Source organism: Crocuta crocuta, unplaced genomic scaffold (assembly GCF_008692635.1).
Source record: "Crocuta crocuta isolate KB4526 unplaced genomic scaffold, BGI_CrCroc_1.0 scaffold70, whole genome shotgun sequence".
Classification (NCBI taxonomy): Eukaryota; Metazoa; Chordata; class Mammalia; order Carnivora; family Hyaenidae; genus Crocuta; species Crocuta crocuta.
Window position 1 is genome coordinate 17,879,848 of NW_027528417.1, and position 27,032 is coordinate 17,906,879.

The 27,032-nt window shown below is 35.2% G+C and overlaps 1 protein-coding gene across 5 annotated transcripts in view; it reads right to left on the minus strand.

The window, feature by feature from the left end:
• Window positions 1-296: 296 nt before the first annotated feature.
• KLHL24 (kelch like family member 24) overlaps window positions 297-27,032 on the minus strand; it is a 42,955-nt gene continuing 16,219 nt past the window's right edge. For all 5 annotated transcript variants that reach the window (XM_077754482.1, XM_077754485.1, XM_077754486.1 and 2 more), the window contains 5 exons: window positions 16,532-16,716; window positions 15,038-15,156; window positions 10,880-11,068; window positions 9,730-9,918; window positions 297-5,349 (listed from right to left, as the gene is read on the minus strand). In XM_077754482.1, the coding sequence (XP_077610608.1) occupies window positions 5,149-5,349; window positions 9,730-9,918; window positions 10,880-11,068; window positions 15,038-15,156; window positions 16,532-16,716 (883 nt within the window). In that variant the 3' untranslated portion in view covers window positions 297-5,148. The remainder of the gene's footprint in view (window positions 5,350-9,729; window positions 9,919-10,879; window positions 11,069-15,037; window positions 15,157-16,531; window positions 16,717-27,032) is intronic.

Here is a 27,032-nt window from a genome sequence, read left to right on the forward strand (position 1 = left end):
CAATGGGGTACCTGGATGTCTCAGTTGATTAAATGTCCAACTCATGATTTTTGGCTCAGGTCATGATCTCACATCACAGTTCCTTAGATCAAGCCCTGAGATGGGCTCTGCCTTGACAGGGTGGAGAATGCTTGGGATTCTCTCTCTTCCTCTCTCTCTGCCCCTCCCCTGCTTGTGTTTTCATGTATGCATGTGCACAGGTTGTCTCTCTCAAAACCAATCAATCAATATTTAAAAATAAAACAAAACAACAGTTTTTGGTAAACAAAATTTAATACAACTGTATAGTCAAATAATAATGGTTAAAAGACATTTTATTAGACACAACTTTTAAAAAATTAAAGAAACTATGCACAAACTATATTTAAACAAGACATATACGTATTATTGTGCTACAACTGAATTGAGAACAAAGAAGTACAAAGCATTTTTTTTTCACTGTGGAGATTCTGGAGCCTCTCACTGAAAGCCAATGACATTTGGCTGCTAGAGGTCTGTACAAGTTGGAAAGCATGTTATGCTTTTTCTCAACTCTAAAATCGTGTTGTCTTAGCTCCAGAAATTCTCAAAAATTTAAATAAAGAAACTATGAGGAGAGATGATGGGGAAATGGAAGAATAAGAACTTTTTTTAAAGAAAGATAAATGAAAAAGTCTGTAGGAGGAAAAAAATAGTACATAAGAATGGAACAGAAATAAGTATGTTTACATTTTTGAAATTAGACGTATATATTATAAATGATATTTTACAAAGTTTTAATCAATGTTAGATGTTTGTCTGAATATCTTAAAAAGCACCTTGGTAACAAACAATACCCCCAAATATAATAAGAACTCCAAACGCTCAAGATATCTTAACATTCTCATTCTGCCAAGAAACCGCATGGTGCTCATTAAAAAATTTAAGAAGGGAAGTTTATTTACTGTAGGAAACAGATATGAAACTCGTTGAAGGTAAGCTTTATTTAGAATGAAAAAAAAGTTGAAATCACTAGAGAACTTAAGGCACATAAACAAATTCAGATGCAGTTATTTTGAAAACATTAAAACAAATTCTTTTCTTTGGAACAATAACAATATATAAAATAAGTTATGACTACTGCTGTTTTTAAAAAAAATTATTTATGATGATCATCTTTAGCACTAAGTAAATTTAATATCTAAGGCAATCACACAAATGTAAAACATTCATAAAAACATTAAAAAATCTCTGAAGTATGTTGAAAATGTCTCTGGAATCATCAATTCACACTCTGGCTCAAGTGGTTTCTGGCGTCTAGCATTGGATGTGACAATAAGTATAGCTACCTAGTTTAACCTTTTAAAAGGCCACCAAATTGCCCTCATTCTGATTACTTGATACGGCGAATTTATGTATTTAACTACAAAGAATAATGGGGTGAGGTGATGTAAACCTGGGTTTCAAAATAATGCATAAGAAATTCGAATAAGGCCAAAATCATGTTGAGGTTAACTGGTGTCTTGAGTTTAGTAAAATAAAGGCTTCCACAGGAAGCCTTTAAGAGACATTATCACTTGGCACCACATAAATAGTTATCTCTTCTCTTTGAAAATACAGGCTGGAGATGTCTTTTCCACATATAAATCTCAAGACACAAAAGGCACACACAACTATTCAACCCCTCTCTTTTCATGTATGCGTTCTCACATCAATTTAAAAAAAAACTATCTGCCATATCCAGACAACAGGGAAAAGAAACACACACACCTGGTTTGCATATTGACAAAAGTAGTGTAATTGAACCTTTGTCTTTCCTGAGTTTCAAAAGGGTGTATGACAGTAGAGATACATAAACAATTCATATTCACTAAGAGAAAATGTATCAGTCCACAAAACATTTTCATCTTTCTAAATATAAAAGAATGAATGTTCAACCACTGCCTGTGTGAAGCTCCTTAACCAAATTAAATTTACTCTAAAATCATGAACTGAAGGTTATTTATGGCATTTTAAACACCCCAAGTAGGCAAAAATGACAAGTTAATACCCTCCCTGAGTATTTACATCATTTTTTTTCTTAACACCTGGTTTAAATGGACTAAATATCTATACTTCAGTCATCTAGGGGGAAAAAGGTTACTGAAGATTGAATAAACTACTATTTCATACCTGTGTACTCAGTGGGAAGATTAAAGTAGAAAAAGTTCTTCTGTTGTAAAACTTAGACCACTTTATAGCTCACACATATATAGGAAAACACATGTTCATGAACAAAAAACAACTATACTTTCCTGTTGATCTACAAAACATACACTTGAATTCCTTTTCCCACTGAGGTATCACAGCTGGGTTTAGCAAACTCGTCTCTACTTCCAATTTGTTTTCTGATCTTATGACACTTTATGTATTACATAGATTCTGACTGTATGCAATTCATTACACTAACACTCATCATGTACTTTCAAACTTTTTAAAGTAATCTCTACACCCAATATGGGGCTTGACCTCATGACCCCAAGATCAAGAGTTGCATGCTCTACTGACTGAGCCAGCCAGGCGCTCCTCATCATGTACTTTCAAATGTAAAAAAGTATTATAGAAATGCCCAAATAAAATCTTCTGGAATTGAATTTAACAAGGTCAACCAATTTTTACTTTATGTGCTTTTTCTGATCATCAAAAACTGATCAATTTCTTGGGTGTTTGTATATATGTGTATACATAACCATACTATCTATCTATATACACATGTATATACATACATACTAACCCAAAGCTTATGTGAGCATCTCCTATCAAAAAAAAGCCTGTCAACTATGTGATGACACTATGAATATAATCTGGCACAATCTGGTTTATGAATCCCTTTTGATATTTTGATATACTAATTATACCCTAAAATTCTTTTTTTATTTTACCAATACTAACACCATTATTTATCAATAATCACTAAAGAAAGATAAAGAATACTGAATTATCAGTTGGGTAATTTCAAAAATTGTTAATTTCATAGGATTCAAGCTAAATTCTTGGTGGCCTACTTAGTTTAAAATTATGTAGAAAAATTAAACAATATTGGTACGAAGTCTATGTTTAAACAAATTGTTTTATAGGATTTAATTTAAAATTTAGCAGAATGAACACATGGATATTAAAAATAAATGTATGATGAAATACAAGTCAATAGTTAACACTTTTACAATAGACAAAAGTACTATGATACAAGTTATCTTAAGAAAGTCTTTTTTGTGTGAAGTGTCTGTATTATGGGCACAATCTTACAAATACACAAGAAAATAACAAGTATCATTTGTATAATCCTTAGCATTTGCAAAACACTTTTCTCATACATTGTCTCATCTACTGCAAAGAATTTCTGAACTAAATAATTTCCATTATCTACAAAAGGTATATTGCAGATGTAGATGTTTACATGTACATTTATAAAATTAAACAAGTATCCCAATTGTATGTACAATTGTCTTTCAACTAAAATGATAAAAATTGTTTCCTGAATTGCTCTGATAATTATCACAAAAAGGTACATATCATTTCAAATTATGACTTGAAAAATTAAAATTTCCTAAAAATTTCTAAGATCTTTAGAGCTTTGCTCAGAATTCAGATTCCAGCTAAGCATTGACATTGACACTGTATAGTTTATTAGAAATCTCTGCATCACTCTAAGATGAGAAAACAAGTGGTTTATCAATGTTAGGTTTCTGATCACTAACTTGATTTTAATAGAAATCTGGTGACACTATAATCACATATTTGCAACATCCTGTGACAAGAAGTACATAATTATGATGTAAGATGACAATAGTGCCTGGGAAGTTGAAATCCAGCAGGCTACCTGAAACATCCCTGGAACATCCCTAAAATGCTGTAAATTATATCTGTTTACTCAGGAATAACAGTAATCACTTATGCTACAGTTCTTGCCATTCAATTTGCCTTAGAAAAAAATTTTACATTCCTCTCTGAAGACTAGTAAGCTTATAAACTGGAGCTGAAAAACCTAGACAAAAGCAACTTGTTTGTTGTATAGAAGCTTGAGAACACTGACCAGTATTTTCCACAATGGGTACCAAATGAAAGATGTATCTTAAAAAACTGCAAATACCGCTGTTAGTTTTTTGGATAGCTAATTTTAGAAGAAAAATGGACCCACTGATAGGTGGTCCCTGCTTTATCCTTCAAAGGCAACTTACCAGTGGAGACGCCAGGATTTTTACCTGTTCACAGGAAAGGAGGATAACCAGGGAAGAGGACCTCACCCAAAGCACCATACAAATGAAGTCAAACCCTACTGGGAAAGGGAGAAAAATCTGTCCCTGTTTTCCACAAAATAATATTGCAATATGGACTCCAACTCTTTTGCCAGGTTCAAGAAAAGGTGCTTCCTTAGAGGATTTAGAGATGATATATAAATACTTTGAGAGCCACTGTGGTCATTTTCCCCTTCAATGGTTTTATATAATATTTTCTTAGGAATAAACCTATAATTTTAATCCCCATCTTAGGGGCATTTGCTTTTCTATCTTCTATCCAATGTTCTTCCAAAAATATGTTTAATACAAGACAACAATTCTATGACGTCATGATAATTCAGTATTTTATGACACTCAAATTGTTATTACGTTTTTATCAATTAGTGAAAAAACCTTCAATAAAATTAATCAGGTTGGATATATTTTAGTGAAAAAGAATTTTGAAACTGATTCCCCCCTTAGAATGCATTCTAAGCACTCTAAGCATTATGTGATCCAACCTTAATGAAGCCTAAGTCATGCAGTTTTCTATACATAATATGACAAGATAAAGAATATATAAGCTTGCAGATAAACATACATAAATGAAGAAACCATTCACAAATTCCTAAAAGTTATGCAGGCAGACGTGATTTCCTACTCCACATAAGCTTCTTACAAATACTTACAAAGGTACACTCTCAAAACCCAAGCAATAACCACTATTACTTTCAACAACAATAAAATTTTTTTCCCAATTACAGGAAAGGCTTTATTACAGTTTGAAAGATTATTTTGGGGGAAAAGGCACCACCATTATTATCTTTACTTTTTGAGTACATGGCACAAAGGAGATATGTCAAGTTCCCACTATGGAGTTTTTCAAACCTCTCATCTTGGATTGGTGTGGCTTCTTGGGTGAGGTATCCTGGCTTTAGAGCTTAAAGCATTTTTCATTGTATCTATGAATAGTCACACAACCATGATAGGACACTGGCCTGGGCATTGCAGCTACCCCTGTGATGATACTTGTTGCAGGATCATAACAGAGAATAGTGTCTGTGGCTTCTCCATTTTCTCGTCTTCCACCCAGGATATATATTTTACCATTACAAACAGACATACCACAGTTTTCCTGTTTAACCAAATACAAAAAAAAAAAAAAATTAATTCTTGAAGGTAAGGGATTTGGTAGCAAACTGAAAAATAAGACTTGTTTAATGGACAAAAAAAAAGGAGACATGAAATAAGCTCCCTTTTGCCCAATTCCAGCTCTATGTAGGAGTGTCAGATAATTCTGCATGAATGAAATGTTAAGATAAAATATATGTTATTTGTTGGGGCCAAGATGTGGGAGGTGGAGTGGGGCCTGAGTGAGAGAAGGGTTTTAACTTAACAGTAGTTGAACAATAATAGTTTTGAAGAGCATGGCTTGCTTCTCCTGTTACAGGAAGCTCCATTATTACAGAAAGTGGCTATTACATGACCAAGGAGGGGTGCCTGGGTGGCTCAGTTGGTTAAACATAACCAAGGAGTAGGAACATTATTCATCATATGGGATTACTCTCAAGTTGAATACATGAATGAGAGAAAGAGCTATAAACAAATTAGCAAAGCACTGTTATTAGGGACTTGGCTGGCACATAGAAATTCCCTAAATAATATTTTAACTTTGCACATAATGGGACTCTTAGCTAAATTTTATTCTTCTCTGTCAAAAACATAATTACTATAAAAAACAAATATGATTGACCTAGAAAAGACTCCAAAATTTTTCAAAGGATGTTTTTGACTAGAGTTAAAAAGCAAAATATATTTAAAATAGCAAGTTGTGGCTTTTAGGAATTATGTAGATTCAGGAGGCACAAAAATGGTAAGGAACAGAAAAAGAAAAAGGCTGCATTAGGTCCATTAGGTCTGCAAAACAAAGAGCTCATTTTTTAAGCTTTTATTTTGCCACTTAATATTCTAAGCATTTAAAAAAATACAGTCTGAGTCAAATAACTGTCTAACATGAAATCACAACTAATTTTTCCTTTTTCACTGATCAGCATGAAAAGGGTAGGCAGACACAGATAGTTCAAAAACTAGCTAATAATAAATTACTGTTAGTAAGAATAGACTGAGGAGGAAAGATAATCCTAGGAATCTCATTATTTTTTACTTTGAGAGATTTGATATAGAATACTTGATACGGACTTCAATGACTTGTCTTTGTCATAATAGATTTAATACATTTCTGATCTAAATGTTTTTTCTTTGAAATTTCCAAAGTCAGTTTATTCATTAATTAGAAAAAATGTGCCATGTTTATCCCGTTGTTTTTCTTAGTTTTATCTCAATCATGTAATTAAAAACATATTCATTGTATGCCCTGCATTATACTAGATGCTAGTAGTTATCTTCCTAAGTTGTTACCATCTTATACGGTATATAGCTAAGTTCTGAATGAACAGTAGTTCTTGATGAAAATGGATTATACTTTAAAATATTCCTGTAATAAGCCAATAAATTAGCTTTGATTAAAACATTTACAAATTAGGACACCTAGATGGCTCAGTTGGTAGAGCATGTGACTCTTGACCTCAGGATCATGAGTTCAAGCCCTATGTCGGGGGCAGAGTTTACTTTAAAAAACAAATTTGGAGCACCTGACTGGCTCAGTCAGTTAGGTGTCTGATTTTGGCTTAGGTCACAATCTCGTGGTTCATGGGTTTGAGCCCCATGTCAGGCTCTATGCTGACTGTTCAGAGCCTGGAGCTGCTTCAGTTCTATGTTTCCCTTTCTCTCTACCCCTTCTCCCCTCAACAAATGAGTAACATTAAAAATAATTTTAAAAAATTTTAGAAATAAGTGTAAACACTTGTCACACAGGTGAATACGACTATAATATGGGTTCTTATATGGTAGGGCACACTCTCACCTCTACAGAGCTGGAGACTGTCCTTTCCAGGAGAGGACACTGAGCCAGAGAAATGTCATTCATTTTATTTAAATAAAAGTGATAGAAGATTACATTATCTCTGCACCATGAAGCTGAAGATACCTTTCATCAGCTGAGGCAATGTTATTTTGAATACATTACTAATTAGAGACTATATCTCAATGTCAACAACTTTAGAAAAATGGGGTTACACTCAATCCCTATTCATTATCTTTACAGTCTATATCTGTTAGGGATATTGCATTTAAGACTCTTAATATTAGTTTGTTACTTCACTGTCTCATTTGTTTACTTATTTAATAAATACTGAGCACCAATTAATGCAAGATACATAGGAAAAGAAAAAACAGTATTGTCAAGTAGATGCAATTCTGGTACGGAAATAAATATTGATACTCATAACAGGATATATGACTGTCATAATAGAGGTGTAAATGCAGTGACAGATCAGATCAGATTAATTCTGAAGAGGGAAACTTCAGTTTGTTGTAACCATGAAATGGTCCTTGAAAGAGGAGTAGTGTTACAAGTAGAGAAGGTAGAAAAGACACAGAACCTAAGAGGACATCATGAACCAAATCAAGAACATGTATGATCTGTATGGCAAATGCAAGTTAACAGATTCTTAATGTAATTGGGATAAAGTTGTAGAAAGTGAAGCTAAAAAGGCAAGCAGAGGTCAGACAACAGAAGGCCTAGAATAGAATGAAGTGGGAACCTTTTAGGATTTTATTCAGTATATTTCCAATCAGAGGAGAAACACAATAGGATTTGTTGGGAAATAACTTAAGAGAAGCAAGACATTAAACACTAATTAGAATATTACTGTTCTTGTTTAGGGAAGACCTCATAAGAACTTGAACAGAAGCAGGAACCACAGGAATGGAGAAGAATGGGAAAAACTCTGGAGACACAGAACTGATATGTTGGATTGATTCCATTTAGGAGAAAGTGGTAAAAATCTAAGAATAGTAGAAAAACATAAATTGGTCTCTGCCTCCAGTTCCTGTCACAGAGCTCCTAAATCCCTTGGAATTTCCTGAGTGATAGGAATGTCTTTTGATTTAATGAGGTGACTATTGGCCGGTTCCTGGATGGGGGCTGGTCACCAAAAAGATCATGCCATAATTAGAATCTTAAAATTTTCATCCCCATTCCCTGTTCTCTGGAGAGGGGACAGGGGCTGGAAATTAAATTAATGATTACATAATGAAGCCTCCATAAAAATTCCTGAAGTATAGGATTCAAACAGCTTCTGGACTGAGGAGCAGTGGTGCACCTCAACTCAAGGACAGAAGCTCCTGTGTGCTTCGGACCCTTCTGGACCTCACCCTATGTGCTTCTTCATCTGGCTGTTCATCTGTACCCTTTAGAATATTCTTTAATATAAAAAAAAAAACCCAAAACAGTGAACGCAAGTGTTTCCCTGAGTTCTGTGAGCTGTTCTCATAAATTATTGAAGGAGGGGTTGTAGGAGTGTTAATTTATAGCCAGTCCACCTAAAGTACTGGGGACAATCTAGAACTAGTGGTTGGTGTCTGAGGCAGTGGCAGTCTTGGGGACTGAGCCCTTAACTTGAAGAATCTGACTCTAACTCCAGATAGATAGTGTTAGAACTGAATTGAACTGTAAGACACCCAGCTGGAGATGGAGAATTGGTTGGTGTGGGAATAAACCCACATATCTGGTGCCAGGTGTGCAGTGACTGTGAGTAAGGAAGAAGCATTTTTTTTATTCACTAGGTTGTCTGGAAAAAGAAAAAGTAGGGTTAGGGAAGATGAATTCTGTTTTAAGTCTGAAGTCTTAGAACATCATAAAAAAAATCAAATAGGCAGTTGGAAATTTGAATCTGGAGCACAAGAGAGAGGCTTTAATGATGATAAAGACTTGAAGTCATCAGTACTGGGCAATAAATGTGATCACTCAGGAACGGAGTATAAACTGGCTCAAGGAAAGAGGCTCAAGGAAAACCCATATTTAAGGGTTGGATAGAAAAAATAAGAGCATACGAATGAAACTAAGATTATTAGAGTGGTATAGGTAGAGCCAGACTTCCAGCATCAGAACCATCAAGCATTTTGGTGGTAGAAACAGAGAGGTTGGAACCATGAATCAAAGGCTGAGATAAGGCTTTTGGGGAGGCAGAGGGTGGCGATGGAGTAGGAGTACAGACAGGATGAAGGAGACCTGAGCACAGCCATTTCTTTTATGATAAAAACCACAGAAGGAAAGAAACCAGTTTGGGAACATTTCTTCTCTTTCAAAATATATAAGAAATAGGGATGAGGACTAGAGTAGCTTCTGAAGAAGGTCAAGGGAAAACACTCGCCAACTCAAGTACAACAGCTGCTTCACCATGGGATGGTAAAAATTAAGTTACTTCAATGAAACAATTCCCCGGAAGGAGTTCAAAACGGTCATACCATATGCTTTACGTGGAGTTTTAAAAGTTATGAAATAATTCAAGCACACAAGAAATACATTAACAGTGAAATTACAGTAAATTTATAATGGCCATGTACTTGGCCCCTTGTAGATTGATTTTTCTTTTGGACTGTTTTAGGTTATTACCTGTCGGCTGAATGTATTCTGTACATGCATCCAGTAATCTTCAACTGGATCATAACAGTATATTGCCTTGGTTAGCCCACCAGCAACATATATCAGGTTGTTTAAGGATACGGCTGTTATACACCGCTTGGCAATTGGGATAGCTGCACGAAGTAGCCAAGAATTTGTTTCTGGATCATAAGATTGAACCTAGTAATATATAGAAATATTTAATTAAAACTTCTAAACAAAAATGCAAATTTACTTAATAAAAAAGTCGTACGATGCATAGAAAAAAGATTAAAAATTAAATCCCATTAATTTATTTTAATTAATTCACAGAATTAGGAAAGGTTAGCTTAATAGGGAAATGTCTGAACTGCAGAATTCTCAAATGCAAATTTATTACTATCAAGCAGAACAGAGTAACACACACAGATTATTTCCAGGATGAATGGCTAGGCTACCATCGTCAGTTTCTTTACTTATTTCCATTAAAATTAACAGTTGGGGTGCCTGGGTGGCTCAGTCACCCAGAGTTAAGCATCCGACTCTTGGTTTCAGCTCATGGTCTGTGAGCTCGAGCCCCACATTGGGCTCTGCACTGAGTGTGGAGCCTGCTTGGGATTCCCTTTCTCTCTCTCTCTGCTCTTAACCAGCTCTTTCTCAAAATAAATAAATAAACATTACAAAAAATAAAATTAACACTCTAGATTTTTAAAAAATTGTGTCCTATAGGGTAACTATGCATCAATTCAAATACAATTTCTTTATGCTTTTAGGAAGTCATTTCTCCAAAAGAACACAAGTAAATTTCAATTCAGTGTACTCTGAATTATCACAAATTCTGTATTACCGAATTCTACATATGTAACATTTGACATTATAATTTAAAAAAAGGATTGATTGACAAAAGTCAGTAAACAACTGCTAAAAGGATTAAGTATTAGACATTTCCAGAATAAACACGGTATTTTCTGAGGTGTCAGGATGGCACATATTCTTTTATCCCAGGAATTCAATGAACTGCAGCAACTTTGAGCTGTCCTCTATGTTACAGAGGTTTCCTTTCCTCATTTTGTTCTAAAAATTACCTAGCTATTTGATAAGCTTTATGTATTTTTCTTCTTGTATACATATTTGGTAATTTCTATAAGAGAACATGACTTACCTTATCAGAACAAGTATTATCATCAGGTCCTCCACCAATCACAAACAATTTGCCTACACAGCTAGTCACTGCGGGAGAACTCACTGCTTCCTTAAGGGGAGCAACTTCAGTCCAGCGATTTGAAAAGGAATCATAACATTCTACGCTGCTAAGTCTGTTTTGCCCATCATAGCCTCCAACAACATATACCTATATGCAAAATACATGAAAAAAATCTTAATTGTCAAAAATCTGAATTTTTAACTAATTGACTAAGAAATGAAGGGATCTGTCCTCTTTAAAAAGCCCTTGATAACTAAATTGCAATATATTTAGCTCAGTTTCTGAAACTTTTTATTAGCACCCTCTTACCACCAACAATACTTTTCATTTTTTCATAATAGCCCCCTTCAATGAAGTTTTAATACCACAGATGTATTGTATATCCATTTATGTACTGTATATATATCTGTGCTTTATATATGAAAGAGTATAATTCTTCCCCCACTCCAAGAACTTATCTTCACCCCCTTAAGGGTGATACTGTCGCGTTGAGAATTACATGATTGGTTAAATACTCACATTCATGGATAATGAAAATATTTGATTATTACGAAGTAATAAAGCTATAAAACTAAAATATTAGGTAAGGAATACTAGACTGTGAGATCACTGAAGGCAGGGCTTATCTTTTTCTTCATTTTAGTACTTACTGTGCATAGCAAAGTACCTGACACCTAACGAACTCTATACTATATATTTCAATGGGCTTTCACAAATATGAGGAAAGTAGGCAGATTAATATCTTTATGAGACAGGTGAACTAATCAACAAGCTATTTATTAAATGACCTATATGCCGAATAACCCATGAAGAATCATGAGATACACAAGAAACTTTTGGTCCTTTCCCTTTGTTTCCCATTGCCACTATCCTAAGCCAGGGTCCACACCATTTTATACTTTTCAATTAATCTCCTGGTCTCCACTCTTGTGCTCCCTCAACCACAGATTAATCTTCCTAAAATACCTCAACTCCTTTTAGCAGTTCAACAATAGATGACTAAGGGTCAAGGCCAAACTTAATACACTGACATTCTAGTCTGTCCACAATTTATCTTTCTGTGCTCCTCCAAATTTCCAGAGCAGCCAATGCTATTTCGTATTTCAATCTTGCACTTCTCACATTATGTTAACATGATCTCTTGGAAGGTTTATTCTCCCAACACCATAAAGTCCAGAGAAGTTAAGTAATTTACTCAAGATCACCCAACTGGAAAAGGTATGGCAACTGTGGCAAAATGCAGCAATTAAGAACATGGCTTTACTTCTCTCTCCCCCTTGTTCCTTCTCTGCCTGACTTATTTCGCTCAGCATAACACCCTCAAGGTCCATCCATGTTGCTACACATGGCCAGATTNAAGTCAAGAGAGGCAGGGTTCACATCTAACATTGCCATGAAATGCACACCTTGGGCAGTTTACCTGTTCTCTGACATTCAGTTTTAATTTCCTCAATTTAAAAATGTAGACAGTAATAATACCTATCACATATGTAATTCTGAGGATTAAACTTTAATACCATTCCCCTACATGCATAAATTAAACACATGTTACGAGCATTAAGCTGAAAGGCCTCTAGATTAAGAAAATCTGAGCTTTGCTTTGCTCTGCTTTATCACTTTCTGTGTAACCTTGGGCAAGTGACTTCATCTCTTTGAATTTGGCTTCTTTATAAATTGAAAAAGTTACATTAAATAATCTCTAAAGTTCTTTCCTTAGATTCTATATTCTAAATCATCCTTACCATCCTACCTTAATAGTGACAATTTATAAATTTAAATAATTTAATAGGTTTGAATTCAGTTTATATTGTAATTTTTTAGGACATTTTCCATGAGTACATGCTATGTAAGAAAGATTCCTTTCATTTCTTGAGTTACTGCTTCTAAGTTTTAGGTAACTTCAAGTCAAGTATACTAACATTGGTCAAATAAATTATTGCTTACCAATCCATTATGATATTTGAGACATCAATCATTTTCATTGGCCTTTGTACTTCCAGGCTAAATAAGTACAATTTTTTAGTTGTATCTTTTCTTTCCACCCCCTTGAATATTTTGGCTGCCCCTTTTCAGTAATATTTTATTATTCTAGATGCATGGCTACCGAAACCATATATAATACAAGAAGTACTGGAGTGCCTGGGTGGCTCTGATGATCTGAACAGGAGTTTGAACCCTGCATCAGGCTCTCTGCTATCAGCACAGAGCCTGCTTCAGATCCTCTGTCACCCTCTCTCTCTGCCCCTCTCCCACACTCTTTCTCTCAAAAATAAACATTAAAAATAATACACTAGGTACTAACAAACTAGTGATTTTGGAAAATATCCAAGCTGAATTAATATTTTATTTCCATTACATCTATCTCAAGGTCCTCAATGTTTCATTGACTGTGTCAATAGTAGCAGCACAACAGATCAATATCCTTAGGAATAAATGTAGCTTTCAAACTGTTTTGAGAAACTCTAGTATTCTACAGTATAGAAATTTCAAGAAGCCTTTATGGGGAAATAGGAAGAGGGCACGAAGGCTGATGGGAGGTTGAATGGGAAGGGTTCCTCCACCACCTGTTTCAATTAAAGCAGTTCTGTTCTCTCATTGGTGGCTCTAAAATGTCTCTATAGGAGGACCTAAGAGGCAGCAATCTTTTTAGAAGGGAGTATCAGGGAACCAGTCAAAAGTACATAAGCAAGGGGGTGCCTGGGTAGCTCAGTTGGTTAAGTATATGACTCTTTGTTTTGGCTCAGGTCATGGTTGTAGGATCAAGCCCTGTGTTGGGCTCTGTGCTGGGTGCTTGGGATTCTCTATCTTTCTCCCTCTGCCCCCTCCCCTGTCCATGCTTGCTGTCCTCTCTCTCTCTCTCTCTCTAAAAGTTAAAACAAAACAAACAAACAAAAAACCCCACCAAAACATGCCCCATAAAAACCTGTGCAAGCAAGTATGCTGCTTTTGCTCAGACTTCTCATTAATTTGATGTAGCTTTGGAGGAGCCGACAGAGATGGAGGCAGTGAAAAGCTAATGAGCCCTTGATATATTGCTGTATTTTTATCTAAGTAATGGCTTTTTATGTTATATTTAACTTTAAAAAAGAGAGGGTGTAGGCTCAGTCAGCTGAGTGTCCAAGTTTGGCTCAGGTCATGATCTCACAGTTTGTGAGTTCAAACCCCATATTGGGCTTTCTGCTGTCAGCGTGGAGCCTGCTTTGGATCCTCTGTCCCCCTCTCTCTGTACTTCTCCTGCTTGCACTCTCTCTCAAAAATAAATAAAACTGTAAAAAAAAAAAAAAGAGAGAGAATGTAGCTGGTTTTAAAAAGTTTGGAAACCACTAGACCACAAATGTTTCTCAAGTTTCTAAGGACAAAGAATGGTTCAGAACCTAAATTACATATTTTTAATTTTTTCTATGTTTATTTATTTTTGAAAGAAAAAGAGAGTGTGTGTGTGTGTGTGTGTGAGCAGGGGAAGAGCAGAGAGAGAGACACAGAATCTGAAGCAGGCTCCAGGATGTCAGCACAGAGCCCAAAGCGGAGCTCAAATTCTTAAACTGCAAGATCATGACCTGAGGTAAAGTCAGATGCTAAACCGACTGAGCCACCCAGGCTCCCTCAAATGATATATTTTTAAAAATGTATTAGCTGTAGTCAGTAATCAGTTTTCTTTAAAATATGTTGCTGAATTTATCTTAACACTTACTTTAATTTTTTGTACCTAACTATATAAAGAAAAAAGATAAAATAACATCACTCTAGATAATGTAGCTTCTCCTGACTGCCAAAGTCAGGAAAGGGAAAATGATTGCTTGGATTAGACATTGGCCTGTTTTTGTACTTGATGTAACTCCTTTATTTTCCAATGCTTCTCAGGCATTCAGACTCCAATGGGGCATGAAAAGAGAAATGTGCTTCACTGCCACAAATTCCAAATTGGGAAAACAAAATATCCATTCAAAAAGTACAGTGTCAAATTGTTTATATCTGCAGTTTATCTACTGAGGTTAGAAATGGAAGGAAATACAATTTGAATCCAAAGTACCCAGAGAGTGAGTAAAATGAAGGATTCAACTGTGGTATTTATTTTGGAAATGTACCAGCAATAGTAATAAAAAGTGGCTTTCTTACTTTACCAAGGAGGACAGCCATTTTGTGACGCCATCTGCCTTTATTTAGAGAAGCAACTCTGATCCAAATATTTAACTGTGAGTTATAAATCCACACATCACGGCCATTGATTCTTCCACCTTTAAATGCAAAACAATGTACACTCAATAATATATATATCACCAAGGGACTTATGCTTAAGGCATAGATAATTAAAACATAGGATTTACTCATCCAGTCTAAGAATTTGTGAATTCAGTTCAATAAATGAAAGACCCTCTTAAAAGTTTAATGAAAATAGTTCCACAGAGCAGATTTAAACTTTGCCGATTATTGAAAAATAATAATTATAGGCCCTAAATAATAAAATGCAGAATATGAATTTTACAAATGTATAAGACTAAACAGAATTATTTTTAAAAGATTTTTAAAAATCACCCATTTTTTTCAAAACTATACTACTGTACAAAATAAAGTATGTGTTGTTACATTGTTCACCATGTAGTAATATAGTAATCTGCAAAGCTGGTAAAATTACTAACCAATGAACAGACTTAGGACCATTGATACAGTAGTTATACTTTGTATAAGTCTGTCATTTTATTGTCTCTGATTTTAGATGTTAACATCACATAAAGGAAGTTAAGAATTTTGGGGCACCAGGGTGGCTCTGTCAGTTGAGCTTCTGACTTCAGCTCAGGTCACAATCTCACGGTTTGTGAGTTTGAGCCAGTATCTGGCCCTGCGATGACAGCTCACAGCCTGGAGCCTGCTTTGGATTCTGTGTCTCCCTCTCTCTGCTCCTCCTCTACTTGCACTCTGTCTCTCATTGTCTCTCAAAAATAAATGTTAAAAAGAAATTTTAAAAAAAGTTAAGAACTTTAAGGAAAATCATGTTTCATAAACTTTGGGAAGAATTTCAGAAAATCTGGGTGGACTGGAGATGCTTAATTAATTACATGGGTAATTTTCCACCTTGCATACTTTACTGTGTTCCTTTTTAAAATTTTTTGTAACATTTATTCATTTTTGAGAGACTGAGAGAGCAGGAGTGGGAAAGGAGCAGAGAGAGAGACACACACATAATCTGAAGCAGGCTCTAGGCTCCAAGCTGTCAGCACAGAGCCTGACGCAGGGCTTGAACCCATGAACCGCGAGATCATGACCTGGGCTGAAGTCAGATGCTTAACGGAGCCACCCAGATGCCCCTACTATGTTCCTTAAAACAAAGTTAACAGGTAAAAGTTTAAAAAATTATACTATATTCTATATGCATTTGATAGCATTTAAGATATGATGATTACAGGCATTTTTCTAGTGGATCTCTTATAAATCATTCTAGATCATCTTGAGCTTGTTTTTAAGAGCAAAAAGCCATTCTAGGTTTTACTTGTTGTATAAACTGATCTGCCTAAAGTGGGCATATTCACTTTCATTGTTTTCTTTTGAGGCACTATTATTTAAAACGGCCAAGGTATGTTCAAATTAAAGGTTGCTACAGTAATAATTCTTTACCTGAAACAAGAATGTCATTCCTTAGAGCACAGACCGCATACTCTGATTTGGTAAATTCTGGAAGCTTAGCCAAAGACTTCCATTCTCCTGTCACAGGATCATAGCACTCAGTGTATGGAAGATTAAATCCTCCAACCCGCTCACAGCCTCCAACAACAACAATCACCTCAGAATACCCAGTTGACCTAAAATAATTATTATAGGAATGTATAAGTAATAAAATACACTCAAGATTGTTGAAAACACTAAAGACATACCATTATCATTAAGAAAGCAGAACACGATTATAAAATAAACAGTTTATTCTCTGAGCATGTGCCAAATAATACAGGCCGCCAATGACTTACTTTGAGAACATCTGAAAGGGATTTAGTAACATCATTTTCCAAAGAAAATTTCTATGGGTACTTTTTTCTATGAGTTTTGCCTTAAAAATTGTAAAGCAGTCTAAAGATCCTACCTAACTCAACTGGAATCCTGGTATTAATAAGGATGACTTTCAAATGCAGTTTTGCAGCAGTTCAGTTATATATCACCCGAAGGTAAGATAATGTAGAAAAATGGTGTTTTTCATCAGATTGTTAGTTCTGAAAAAACGAATTCATACTATAATGTAAGTATCCTTTAAAGGAGTATGTGTACTTATTCAGAGACTATTTTTTATGATAATTTTTTTTAATGTTTTTATTTATTTCTAGGAGAGAGAGAGAGAGACAGAGTGAGCAGGGGAGGGTCAGAGAGAGAGGGAGTCACAGACTGAAACAGGCTCCAGGCTCCGAGCTGGCAGTCAGCACAGAGCCCGATGCGGGGCTCGAACCCACGAACCGTGAGATCATGACCTAAGCGAAAGTCGGACGCTTAACCAACTAAGCCACCCACTTGCCCCTATAATAATTTTTTAAAGTTAAGTAAATTAAAGTAATCCAAATCAAAACACTAAGCAGTCACTAAAGGTACTGAGTTTATAACAAAGAATGTTAACAGAAAAAAGCAAGACAAAAATTATACAGAAGGTCTCATCAATACTATGTAAGAAATATACCAAAGAAAGAATATACCAAAGTGTTAATGATGGTTATCTCTGGATAGTGTGGCTTCCTTCTATCAATTTTCAAGATGATAATGAGCACAGACTATTTTTAGAGCAGAAAAAACAATCTTCAGAGCACTAAGAGAATTCTAAGGCCTATGTTAAACATTTCATAGTTTAAATTTAAGACACATACAGGAAAAACTAAAAGCTTATCCAAGTTTTGTTGTTGTTGTTCATAAAGCTCAGTAGATAGTTTGTAATTTTAACTTTATTTGGCTTTTATATTTTTTTCACAAATAGAAATGAAATGAAAAATGTACCTAAATTTTATGGTTGTTACAGTTTTAAGTCTCATGAAGCAAAATGCTAACAATCCTTCTTCTCTTAACTTAAATGTGGAAGGAAAATAGACCACATCAGAACACTGATTTGTAGTTTTGGTCAGTATGATATTTCACAATTATACTAGAAAAAAACAAAATTAAGCAATACTGGTATGTTCCTCTAACAGAAATACTATATTCTAGCTGCATTCACTCATAGCTTTTCCAGCTAATAATCATTCACCTGTTCCATGCCAGCCATACTTTTCTATTATAAAATCAGAAAATATATTGTAGAAAAGAATATATATATTTCATCTATATTGTTCATAGATGAAATAAAAATTACTAATTTTAGGAACCCAGCAAATCATATACCCCTAATTTAGTATATGGTAAAACACTATTGGAAGGACTGAAATATTATCAATACTATTTTCCAAATAATTCCAAAATGAGACTTACCTTTCTTTCCATAAAAGTATCATTTCCCAAAATTACACTTAAAATACCTCTAAAACAAATCTATGTGATATTCCTTAAAGCCTTATTTATTGATCAAAACAAAAATTGCTAAATACTGTCATTGGGGTTTAATCATTCCCAATTATTTTAATGTAAAATCAATATAACTATTATATATTATAGAATTGTGTTTTATACTTTCCTTATAGCATTTTATTTGTTTTATAGTTTCCCTTTGCTTAACCTTGCTTGCCTTTTTCAAGACTTCTTACCCTAATAAACATATATTGTCTGTTTTTGTACCTTGGGACAAGAAGAGAAAATAGCACATAAAGCTAATGGCTAAAACAATTAGTCCCACTAAAAAAATAATACACACAAAGACAATTAGTCCCACTAAATAAAGGATAATTTCAGGTCTACTGGAATGTGTTTTTATTGGAAAGGATCAATAAACTAGTAATTTTGTTTGTACGGAAGGTCTTATTTGCAACCAATGGCTTTTAACTTAATTAGAGACAAGTCTGGTGTTCTCAATATAGAGACTGTTAACCTAGTAAAAGTTATTTTTATTTCTTGAGCTTGGAAAAGTTTTTATCTCTGGAAAGGAAATGACAGCCTTAAAGGAAATAAGTTAGTCCAGCTGATGATGGCAACTAGAACAAAAAGGCATTCAAGATGATACTATAGTAGGATGAATAGAAGTTTGGATATCCAGGGATGCCTGGGTGGCTTAGTCGGTTAAGTGTCCGACTTTCACTTAGGTCATGATCTCGCGGTTCATGGGTTCGAGCCCCACGTCGGGCTCCGTGCTGACTGCCAGCTCAGAGCCTGGAGCCTGTTTCAGAGTCTGTGACTCCCTCTCTCTCTGACCCTCCCCTGCTCACGCTGTCTCTCTCTCTCCTAGAAATAAATAAAACATTAAAAAAAAAAAAGAAGTTTGGATATCCAATTCAATCTATTTATGTATGTGTGCATTTATTTTTGAGAGAGTGTGTGTGTGAGCAGTGGAGGGAAGAGGGAGACGGAGGGGGGGGAGGGAGGGAGGTAGGGAGAGAGAGTCAGAGCGAGAGAGCGAGAGAGTGAGAGAGAGAGAGAGAGAGAGAATATCCCAATAAGTCTCCATGCCCAGCACAGAGCCAAACTCTGGGCTTGATCTCATAACCCTGAGATCATGATCTGAGCTGAGACCAAGAGTCAGACGCTCAACTGACTGAGTCACCCAGGTGCTCCTCAATCTAATTTTTAGAGTGAATGTTACTTTATTTTATTAATGTTTAAAGTGAAAATTCTGATTTTGCTGTGATAAAATAACAAATATTTGCTGTTCCTGGGGATGTATGACAACCAAATTATTCTTTTCTCAAATTTACTATGGTAATTATTGTTAAAAAATCATCATCTTCTTTTACCATGAATTTAAGATCAAATTAAAAGATTACATTCTTTGATTTATGTGAAAGAAAAAATAATTATAATTCCATAGGATATTAAACCTGATGAACAAAATGTGTATTATCAGGTTCAGTTAAGAACCTTAAAAAGCAAAATATAGGACTTGTCAGCTAAAATAACAGACCTATTTATTATTAATGCCAAATATGTCAGAGATAGGTGAACTGCCAAACTAACTCTCATCAACAAAAAGAGGTCAATGGAAATGGTTAATGGGAAGAATAACTGAACATATTTAAAAAGTACACTAGGAAAAGCAGTATTTTCATATAGCAGGAAATGGGAAGAGAATAGAGAAAGATATTAGTAATATAATCTATTCACCGTTCCAAGGCTCAAAAATATCTGAAAACTGATCTAACAAACAAAATAACTAAAATAGAAATTTCTCTTTAGAAATTAACACTCTAAAGAGACAACACGGGGGGCGCCTGGGTGGCTTAGTCGGTTAAGCGTCCGACTTTCGCTTAGGTCATGATCTCGCAGTTCGTGGGTTCGAGCCCCGCGTCGGGCTCTGTGCTGACTGCCAGCTCAGAGCCTGGAGCCTGTTTCAGTCTGTGACTCCCTCTCTCTCTGGCCCTCCACTGCTCGCGTTGTCTCTCTCTCTCTCTCTCTCCCTCTCTCTCTCTCCTAGAAATAAATAAAACATTAAAAAAAAAAAAGAGAGAGACAACATGGTTCTCTACTCTATAAGGTATGACAGTTATTAAACCCAATGCATTAATATATCTAAAAAAAAAGAACTAATATATCAAAAGAGTAGGATTGGTCAGTTATAGAAGCAACAAGTAAATGAATGAAAATGTAAATAATAATCATAGAGGCAAACATTTCCTGTGCCCATTCAAATTATTTCTAAGGGAAAAAGAATCTTAGGTTAGCTAACTTGAACATTACTGGTTCTCTGGTTAAGAATATTTTTATGGTTGTGGAGACTTGCTCAAGCTGTACTAGCTGAGAGGACTCCGATTCTAAAGATCTACTAACTCTCTTTGTTTGGATTCTATCCTTGCCAAACAACCTTTGAAAATCTTCCCACTTGGTGACCTGTCCATTGTAAGAGAATATTCTAAACAGACTGACTTGAAGATCTATATGTGCCGATACAGAATAATCTCCAAGATACTTACAAGTGATTAAAAACAAGGTGCAGAGTGGAGTGTATAAAAAGAAGTATATAGGCAGTAGTATAGGCAAGTATGTGTGCATATATACACATGCTCACCTCTGTATGCAAAGAATATTTCTAAAGAGTTCAAAAAACTGGCAATAGATATCCTTTGGGGAGAACTGATATATCAAGGGTCAGGTAGAGGGAGACTTCTATGTATACGTTTATGTAAAAATGTTTGACTTAAAAATAAAAACAAACTAACATGGAGAAAATGGTAAACTACGCAACCTACAGTATAATAGATTATTATTCTTTTTTTTAAATTATATTTTTATTTATTTCTAGGAGAGAGAGAGAGATAGAGAGACAGCGTGAGCAGGGGAGGGTCAGAGAGAGAGGGAGATACAGACTCTGAAATAGGCTTCAGGCTCTGAGCTGGCAGTCAGCACAGAGCCCAACGCGGGGCTTAAACCCACGAACTGCGAGATCATGACCTAAGCAAGTCGGACACTTAACCGACTAAGCCACCCAGGCGCCCCAATAGATTATTATTCTTAATAGGGACCGGAAAAAATTGAGAACACTGAATTTTAAACTACTTTTTTTTTAGAGAGAGAGACAGAGAGAGCACAAGTGGGGAAGAGAGGCAGGGGGTTAGAGAGAGAAGCTCCATGCTCAGCATAGAGCCTGATACAGGGCTCGATCCCACTACCCTGGGATCATGACCTGAGCCAAAATCAAGAGTTGAATGCTCAACTGACTGAGCCACCCAGATGCCCTTAAAATACTATTTCTTAAAGAAAATTAGAAGATTTATTTATTTTGAGAGAGACAGAGACAGTGCGAGTGGGGGAGAGGCAAAGAAAGAGGGAGAGGGAGAATTTCAAGCAGGCTCCACGTTCAGCACAGAACTGGACATGAGGCCAAATCTCATGACTGTGAGGCCATGACCTGTGCCAAAATTAAGAGTCGGCTGCTTAACTGAGTGAGCCACCCAGCAACCCCCGCCAGCCCAAAATCTTAATCATAAATTTTGTCTTCTCATTGGTTTCCAACAGGAACTTGAACCTGGTCTTCCTTTTTCATTATATAGTAACTAATTATTAGACGAGATAGACAATTATTAGAAAAGTACTTAACTGATTCCAACCTCAAAATGATAAGCTTATTAAATCTTCGCTATCTCTATTCTTCAAAATGGAATGTGGCAAAGAGCATCAAATTTTTCCATAGACATGAACCAATTATGCTTAAAGTAAGCTATATCAGGCATTTCTCTCTCTCAAACCACATTTCCTATTCTGTAAAAGTATAGCACCAATTTGTAATGTATTTTGAGTATTCATGAAACAAGTAAAAATTTTTATTGTGCATTTTGTAAAAAATACTAGCATATGCACTTTTCATATGGTATTTCCAATCCTCACAATACTACAAAATAGTATTAGGCTTATGTTACAGATGAGGAAACTGATAGAGAAGTGAAAATGTTTGCCTGAGGTCATGGAATTAACTATTTAAGTAGAGTCAGATCCTAGTCCAAGCCTTATTCTGAAGCCAGTATTCTGAACACATCATGATACTTGTACTTGTTTATTAAGACACAGTATTATGTACTAGCAGAGATTTAAAGTTGCATAATATATATTAATAAAAAGACAACTATTCCTAAGCTTTACTCTTGTGATTGGTCTCTACTGTTTTTTCGACCAGGGCTTTACAGCTTGCAGTGTAGATTATAAAAACTTTCATGCTCTTAGATTGGGCCATATCCTCTTTCTAAGTAACCCTATCATACTGTTTCTAATATAATGTTTGTTGGAGTCTTTTCTCTCATTTGAGAGACATGTGGATATATATAGGTAGAATATTCAGTATGGATTGAGCTCCAGAGAATACTTGGCACAGGATAAGCATTGAAGAAATACTGGCTGATGTAAGGACTATAACCTAACTATACAGTGATAGGAATAGACTGTCATCACCCTAATCCAGAGTTAACTTTTGCATCACTAAAGGTGGGATGATCAGATATGCTCTGTCTCTTAATGTAATGCCATACAATATATACACATTACCTAGGATGAATTCTAGCCAAAAATATTTAACTTGTCTCCATCAAACTGAGGCTTGTAGAGCTAACTTCCAGTCTCTAGGAAACATGGCTAAATTCAGCTTAAGTAACACCATAAGGAAGCAACCTAAAACAGAAGGTAGAATATTTTCCTGGGCAACTTGCCCATCAACAAGTTAAAATCATGAAAAAGAAACTGTTCTAGAATAAAAGATTTCACGGCAATAACCAGATGCAATGAGTGGTCCTTGACTGGATCAAGGTTCATTAAATAACAGTTTGGGGATTGGGGAAATATGGATATGGACTGGGTATTAGTTAATATGAAAGAATTATTATTGGGGCTCCTGGGTGGCTCAGTCAGTTGAGCATCCAACTTCAGCTCAGGTCATGATCTCACAATTTGTGAGTTGGAGCCCCATGTCGGATCTGGGCTGACAGCTCAGAGCCTGGAGCTTACTCTGGATTCTGTGTCTTCCTCTCTCTCTGCCCCTCCCTCATCGTGCTGCCCCCGCTCAAATATAAATAAGCATTTAAGAAATTAACAAAAAACTTCAGCTCATGACCTGAGGTGAAGTTAGACACTCAACTGACTGAGCCACCCAGGTACCCCTATGTTACTGTTTTAAAGATGCATCCTGAAGTAAAAACAAACAGTTTTTTTTTTTTAATTGGCTAAATGAATGGATGAATAAAAGAAAGAAAAGTCTCAGCGGGAGATACAGGTTTGATAATCAATAGCATACATGGTAATTAAAACCAAGAGAACAGATGAGATAACCTAGGAAGATGTAATATAAGGCAAGACAGAGAGATGTGAACCAAGGGGATTATCAACATTTCAAAGACCAGATATAGAACATCAAATTGGAAAAGAGCAGCTGGAGCAGAAGACCATAAGGAAAACAGTGTTTTAGAAGCTTGTGGAGGAGAAAGCTTCAGGAAAAAGTAAAATTGATAATGTCAAATCCTAATGAGAGATCAAGGTGCATAAAGACTGCAAAGAAGCTAACAACAAATAGAAGGTCAGTGATGACCTGATTGAGAGAAGTTTCAGTAGAGTGACCGGAGCAGAAGTCAGAGGAGTGAACTGTACTTGAAGTGGAGACATCACTCCTCTTTGAAAGAAGTTTGGAGTTTCTCAGAAAGATGAGAACCTGTACAAACAATACACATTGTTCAGATAATGAAATTCCTAGTGATTAGTAGTAATATGCAGTAACAGATAAGTGAAAGAATATAAAGAACAGGAGGTAATGGTAGAGCTCAAGTAATACCTACATAAAATAAGTATCTTCTATTACATTTACAATAGTCTGCAAATTCAATATAACTATAGTTTGGTTTTTCCTACTTGCCCCTAAAGATGACATTGCAGTCTTACAGACATGTATTTCACTGTGTGAAATGGATTGATCCCCTTAAAAATTGGATATAAAATACACTTCTACAAATCAAATAATTAAGTGAATGGGAAAATTATCTATTTAAATTCTAAGCTTAATTATCTTTAGGCTGTAGTCTGATTTCATTTATGTCATATTTTATAAATAATGTTAATAAAATAACTTAGTTTGATTTAACAACATATATCCCTTGGTCCCTAATTCTAATCTTATGTGGATATAGGAGATATGCAGGAAAGGTATTAATAACTCCATCTGACCCCAAACCATTCTGTCTGCTATCAGGGGATTCTATTTAGAAAATTACACAATTTTGGGGTACATGGGTGGCTCAGTTAGTTGAGGATCTAACTCTTGATTTTAGGTCAGATCATGATCCCAGGGTCATGGGATCAAGCACAATGTCAGGCTCTGTGCTAAGTGTACAGCCTCCTTGAGATTCTCTCTCCCTCTGCCCCTCACCCCCGTGCACTCTCTCTCTCTCTCTAAAAGAAAAGAAAGATGGGGCACCTGGGTGGCTCAGTCGGTTAAGTGTCCAACTTCGGCTCAGGTCATGACCTCACGATTCATGGATTCGAGTCCTGCATTGGGCTCTGTGCTGAAAACCAGCTCAGAGCCTGGAGTCTGTTTCGGATTCTGTGTCTCCCTCTCTCTCTGACCCTCCCTTGCTCACGCTCTCTCTCTCTCTCTCTCTCTCTCTCTCCCTCCCTCTCAGAAATAAATCAACCATTAAAAAAAAAAAAAGAAAAGAAAGATACACAATTTTTCCCTTAGAGGAATACTGTGTATCCAGAAAAGTTCTAAAACAGCCCCAAAGCTATTCAGTGTTTTGTTTTTATTTATTTTGAGAGAGAGAGGGAGCACAAGCAAGAGAGGGGCAGAGAGAGAGGGAAAGAATCCCAAGCAGGTTCTGCACTGTTAGCTCAGAGCCTGATGTGGGGCTTGATCCCATGAGCCATAATATCATGACCTGAGCCAAAATCAAAAGTTGGTGCTTACCTGGCTGAGCCACCCAGGCATCCCCAGTAAAGAACCTTGGCCTTTCACATTTTTAAGCTCAGCCAAAATTTCATAAAAGTCCTTAAATAAAAGAACAGCTTAAAAAAATCAGTATTTTTTATAATAAAATTGTATGTTTTTGTCCTTTGTTAAAAAACTGAGAGTATTTTACATTTCTTTCTTATAAAGCAATTATTACTTTTCATGAAATGAGTTGACTTTGAAGAAAAAGGTGCACTCTAATCCTAAGAGATATTACATTAATTTTTATGTAGTTATAATTACCCAATACTGTATCCAAAAAAGTTCAGTCTGGGAGTTTTCTTAAAGTGGGTCAGACATACACTATACTACATAAATAATAATTGCTAATAATTTTTAAGTACTTCTATGCATCACTTCTGATGATGAGCACCTTAAGAGTTATTGCATTTAAAAAAAAGTTATTGCATTTAATAGTTATGTAAGTACTATTTATATCATCACTCTCACCTTATGTATGAGGAAAGATATTAAATCTTACTATATCCAAACTAGTGTAGATTTTAAAGCCATGCTATCTCCTAATATGCTGAATTTTAATCACATATAAAACAAAAATAAACAAAATCAAATCTAAAAATTTGGTTTGAGAACTATGTCCTAGTAAATGTACAGGGAAAGTGGAGATGCTATGCACAAATAAAAGTAAACACCAATTTCACAACAATGTGAATATATTTAACACTACTGTGTGGTATACTTAAAAATGGTTAAGAAGGAAAACTTATATGTTTTTTTTACCACAATTTAAAAAAATTAGCTTTGTTAGAAAAACATTAGAAAGATTCTTTACTGTAGTATTTCTCACAATAGCCATTTCTTGTTTATTCACAGTTTGGCACAGTTAGTATTATTCCTTCAATTATTAAGGCCTGGATATTATTTTTCTATGGCTTATGAATTAAAATCTACATGTGTTTTACAGAAATAACATGTTGTAAGATGATACAAATATAATAATGAATTGAATTCCCACCTCTAAACATAAATTTCTAAATTCTAATGATATAATTTTCATAACCAGAAAAAAATGTAAACATTAAGATTGACATTAAATATAGTAACAGTGGTAATGAGAAGAGATCTGAAACGGGTTTTACATCCAAGAATCCACTCAATATATACCAGCTTATTTACTTCACATTTATATTTCAAGTTGTCTGTTTGGAAAAAAGGGAGTCTATAAATTTGCCTATTGTTTTTTACATGTAGAGGCAATCCAAGAGAGTCTACCAAAGTCTTTAGTCTACTTTATACCCAAAGGCCCTCTGGAAAGAAAAGTGAGATGATTTGGGACCCTATAAAGGTTAAGAAAAATACGCAGAAATATGCTGAGATGTGCAAAGTTGTAAAGACCCTGTGCCATATCCTTTCATAGCTCAGAACAATAACAAAAAATGTTACTGTTGAATCTAGTCTTCACTTGCAGAGACATTTATGTATTTTGGGCAGGGGATGGATTTTAATGATTTGTATAATCCGTAACAAATCTTAAATCATGTAAAGTTACATGTAGACAATACATAAAATGACTGAGATTTCACTCAGGAGGTTTAAAAATATTAAACAAATAAAAACTTGTGTTAATTA